General features: G+C 40.0%; 1 protein-coding gene across 2 annotated transcripts in view; it reads right to left on the bottom strand.

Moving 5' to 3' along the window:
* The window catches only part of LOC109546662 (arginine-glutamic acid dipeptide repeats protein), a gene marked incomplete at its 5' end in the record, with an annotated part of 57,737 nt that overhangs the window by 3,411 nt on the left and 49,196 nt on the right, over window positions 1–5,130 (bottom strand). For both annotated transcript variants that reach the window (XM_048661855.1, XM_048661856.1), the window contains 3 exon segments: window positions 1,442–1,938; window positions 2,325–2,520; window positions 2,577–2,766. In XM_048661855.1, the coding sequence (XP_048517812.1) occupies window positions 1,442–1,938; window positions 2,325–2,520; window positions 2,577–2,766 (883 nt within the window).

Here is a 5,130-nt window from a genome sequence, read left to right as displayed (position 1 = left end):
AACCATTTGTCAACGGAAAATATGTTGTGTGTAGTTGCGCGTTGCCTTGATGATTGTGTATCACTTTTCCTTTGTAAGAAGTACTGTTCAGTTCTCTAGGAACCAGCGAAAATATGTTTAATTTCTGCGATATTATAATTCAACAATTTTTGTCTATAAGTATTTAGTTTACTGACATTCTGTCATAAATCGTAAAAAACGGATTTCTCTGAAGAAACTTAGCTCGGGAGTTATATGCCCATTACCACCAAACTAAGCAGAGTATGCACTTGCATATGAGCTATGAGCGAACTAAGAGTCTAAGACATAAATTCTATCACAGTTGAAATGTAAAATCACAAACGTTTTAAGCAGAATGTGCACTTGCATTTAAGCAAGCTGGCTATTTTCAAATATAAATTCAGTCAGAGATGAAATGAAAGTTATTTGAATAGTCATAAACGTTGTAAGGTCGACATATTTTTTTAAATTATTTTATGATGGTACCAAAATTAACTCGAGTAATACTTTGTCCAGGTTTGCCAAACACGCATTTCTGTTTGTTGTTATTGTGGATTATTTAATGTTATTGTGAAACGAAATGCGAGAGATTATTTTTTAAAGCGGGCGCTATCATAAACGCGCAAAGAACTAGAATTAGTAAAAAACATCTGCAAAAAATGTATTCTTAAATGTTAATTCATTTTTAAATGAAAATGAGATTTTTAAACATTTTCACATATAAACCGTCACTCGAGTTTTATTATTATCAGTTTTTTTGTTCTTTAAGTAGTTACCTCGGACCTATGTTTTGTTTTTTATTTTAGAATATTTTACTTTAAGTTTACCAATGTTAAGAATTACGTTTTTAATAAAGAAAATCATTATATATCATCACTATTTCTAATATCATCATTTTGCATTTTTAATGAAAAATTTAAAAAGTAACATGTTCCTTTTGGAACCGCATTTTGAAACTGAAACGTTGTAACCCGTTACAGAAAAATAACCGTTTATCACACCTCTAGTGTGGAGCCAAAAGATGGACACGGAAGGCAAACGTTTGAAGCAGTGAAAGACACTAAATTGGCACAGATAAACGGAACAGATAGACGCAAGATAAAGGATACGAATGAAGATGCCGTAAGACACATGACAGGATAATGAACGACCGAACGCAAAAGAAAGAGGGCGAACTGGCACAGAAGGGACAACGATTAGGCCGTTTAAAGACCGGCAGATCGACCTGATCTAACGTCATAAGACTACTAGCTGCTGCATCTGGTACAAATTCTTCGGAAATCGTTGACCAGGCAGGCGGATATCCTGGCTAAACAACCTCAGCTCAAGAAATCAAAACATGCTATTTCCGAAGTAGATAACGCAGTTGGGTTTTTCCGAACCACGCTGCCGGATGCAGCCTCATCCTAATCAAGTTATCGGTACAAAAACTGCCACTTACCTTCGAAGTGGAAGAGAGATTCTTGGCAACTATACTGACAGCTCCATTCAAACTGAGAGCGGTACTGCTAGACATCTGTTTAGTAGGAGATTCTTTGCTTTTCCCCGAAGCGGTGACCGTGATTCCACGACTGGCCAGCACATTGGCTACCGCCTTGGCGTCCGATTTTTGCGGAGTATCTGCCGGCTTAGGGGGCGGATTCCGCACCGATAGAGTGATCGAATCGGACAGCTTCATAATACTGTTTTCCACCGATTCAGGCCCGCCGTGGACGTTCTCGATTTGGGGCAAGCCCGAGTTCTTCTGCTGGATGCATATCACTTGGCAATCGTCGTCGTCCTTATCGGAGGGAGTCAGCACGTCCACTCTTCGGCGCTTCCCCGGTATGCCCTGATTAGACTCGCGCTTGATTACGGAATGTGCCTTGCTCGGCCTCTGGCCGTTTTGCAAGTTGGTGATTCGTGGACGCGTCGGTCCCCTGATCACTGCACAAGGCCCTGCAAACAGTGTCACATTAGTGTGGGCGTGAAAATCAACTAGCCCGATAGTAAAGAAAATAATCGAGATATCACAAACTTTAGTGATAGACGAAAAAAACCAACCCAAAATATTGGTTAAAGAGAGGACAGTCAGACACAGCAAATAACATTAGAGCAGGATCCAAACCATATGAGTTTAGAATGTATGAATAATTTTCAAGTCAAAAGCCGCCAGAAAATTTACAATTTGATACTTTGGTACTACAATTGGGATACATTGCACAACAGCGCAAAGTATCCTAGTTAGTCAAAGGAACAAAGTCCTAGAAACGCCGAGCAAAACATGAATACAAATCGTCCGGCTGTCTTCTCTATAACTTACGAACTCTTCGCCAAAACCTTACCAGTTCCCCTCGGTCGGATGATGGGCGCTCTCGGCCTGACTCCGGGCGATCGATTCCCCATGGGTGCCCTCAAGCCGCCCGCCCCCCGTGGTACTGGGGGCCGGCTGTGGGGAGGCATGGGGGCCCGGTAGCCGCCCTGCATGCTGTTGGGCGGCTGGCTAGGAGGCGGCATCGGCTGACTTTGCGAAGAAGGAACCTGCAACCTCAACAATTACAGCCACTGAACAGCAGCCATAAGCAGCCGAAACGTACCATGGGGTTGGGCGGCTGTCCACTGGCGTTGATTGGTTGCGGTCCCATCTGAGGCGGCTGCATTTGGCCCATGGGTGCCGGCGGCGGCGCCATCGGCCCCATTTGATGGGGGGGTGGCGCCATGTGCGCCGGTCGTGGATGCTGGGACGGAAAGCCCTGCGCTGGAGGATATGGAGGATATGGAGGCGGCCTGCAAGATAATTTCTATGTGAAACTCAAACGATTTTGCTAATAAACGAACAGAGTTTTGTATTTTACCAATTTTTTTAATTCAATATAAAGTACTTTAAATAGTATCTAGTAGCATGATAAGAGTTGTAAGGAGCCTTTCGCGTACGAATGGAAAAGTTGAATTCAACAACAATGAAAAATAGTTTTAACTTAAAACTTTTGATTCAACCAAAAATCGCTGAATTCAAATCAGCGGGAACAGACGCTCCAGCTGACAACCGCGCAAGATACTACAAAAACTTTCAAACTAATCGCGAATTCCACTACCTACCTAAGGGGGCGCTGCAAACGTACACAAATACCCGTGACGAGTGACACCTCAACAATGACCAGGACTAAATGTAAATAAAATACATGTCAATGTCTCTCGCCAAGCATAGTTTATTCGCGAGTTCAAAAATCCAGACGCCCCCTGGTGGCTAAAATATAACTACAAGTTTAGTAGTAATTTGACAGTTGCTTTGTAGACATTGGTGTTGACATCTGATTGTGATTTGTTTTGTTCTAATCAACTTTTGCAAGCTGTGCAAGTGTAAGTATTGGTTAATGTTACAAATTTCATCTACTCTAATAAACAAACACCTCTGACAAGTCTCAACTGTCACTCGACAACGAGTAATTTGACGTTTCGCAGCATCACGATCGGTAGTTGAACTCGTGAATATTCTTAAATATGAATGGAATATGTCAGTTTCGACAACGATTAGTTGACAGCAGTCTAGAGTTACAAATTAAAACGTCATACGTTCTTAACCCAATTTTCACTATCTGGTGCATTTTCCTGAAAAGCTTTAATGTTAAACTGACATTATAAACGAGCCTTGATGTACTTGGTGTTAAGGGGAAAACACGACGAGTGGCGCATTAGTCGCTGTCTTCAGTAGTAAGCAGGTTAGGTTCGAAATGAGCGCGTGTGTGCAAGTGTTATAAAAAGCCGTTGTAATAATTCAACAATTCAAAAGTTCCTTTTCTTTACAAAATGTTGGTGAGCATCAACCAATAGAATGAGAAACACGACGAAGGAGCTTTAGCTGACACAAAAAGAAGACAAGTGAAGTGAAATAAAATCCTTTGTTCCTATTGCAATGTGGCCTTCTGTTATGGAATAGTTTAAGATCTTTCATACGAAGTTTTTTTGATCATATAAGATAACATGAGAACCTTTGTGAACCAGCTTTATTCTTGTTACAATTTATTGCGGTCTTTGGAAATCTAGTGGGACATATGTATCCCACGGATAAACCCGAGAGAATGTTCAAGTATTCTCTGTCAAAAAAACATATCTCCTCCTTCACGTTTTGCAAAAATTTTTGGAAAACTTTGCAGCTTCGAATTATGTACAAAACCCTAATAATTAATTCTGGGTCTTTTTCCAAAAATATTTCCCCGAACTGAAAATGCGAAAGTTTATAATCATTTATTTGGAAAACTCTTGAAAACTGGGGTTTCTTCACTTTTAGGTCAATATTTATAAACAACACTGTCTCTGAACAGAAAAACCGCGTTTTTCTAACGTTTTACTGTAAAATACTGGAAACTTAATCTTTTATGCAAAAAAAATTAAGAGGTCGATTTTACAAGAAAACTTATCGACTTTCATTGGTCTCAGTTTTGTTGCTGGGAAAATCTAGTTGAATTTTTTTAGTTGTTTGAACAAAGTAGTAAAATGTTGATGACCCTTCTTTAAGAGGTGAAAGTTCCAGCCTCAGGTCTCCTAAAGCTTTAATAAATGACTTATAACTCATTAACCGATGAGTTATAACTCGTTAACTCAAAGAGCGGCAACAACTCAATAGCGCAACTCAACACAGTGTTACCCAGGCCTAGATCCAAGAGCGTGTCCCTAGAATTGCAACGTTCTAATCACCAACTCTTTTCCCACGTGCAAAATTGGCATTGGTTATCGTGCGCGAATGGCGTGGCTCGTTGAGTTTCACAATTCCCAAAAGGATTGTGGCCAATCCTTGAGTTTCAGCTCAAAATGTACAAAATTAGGCAAAAAAATGAAAGTCGCTCTGTGTCTAGCTGTTTATATGAATTTGATGGATGAAGAAAAAACAGAATCTGTGTGAAAAAATAGAGGAAAGATCGTAATAAATATGGGCATATGCCATTGACAAATGAATTACGACTATACTATCCTGACGACTTTAAAAATTACCTTCGTATGAATTGTGAAGCTTTTAAAATTTTGTTGGATTTACTCACCAATAGGGTGTTTTTATTGAATGAAATTGCTTTAAGCACGATGGATTTGCAAGAAAAGAAAATGATTATGAACCCGACGATAAAATTCCACTTAACGAATGGTTAGAAAAGCATA

Source organism: Dendroctonus ponderosae, unplaced genomic scaffold, assembly GCF_020466585.1.
Source record: "Dendroctonus ponderosae isolate FM_Combo_2020 unplaced genomic scaffold, Dpon_F_20191213v2 Dpon_F_20191213_10, whole genome shotgun sequence".
Lineage (NCBI taxonomy): Eukaryota > Metazoa > Arthropoda > Insecta > Coleoptera > Curculionidae > Dendroctonus > Dendroctonus ponderosae.
Note: the sequence above shows the minus strand (reverse complement) of the source record. Positions and strands in the feature narration are given on the sequence as shown.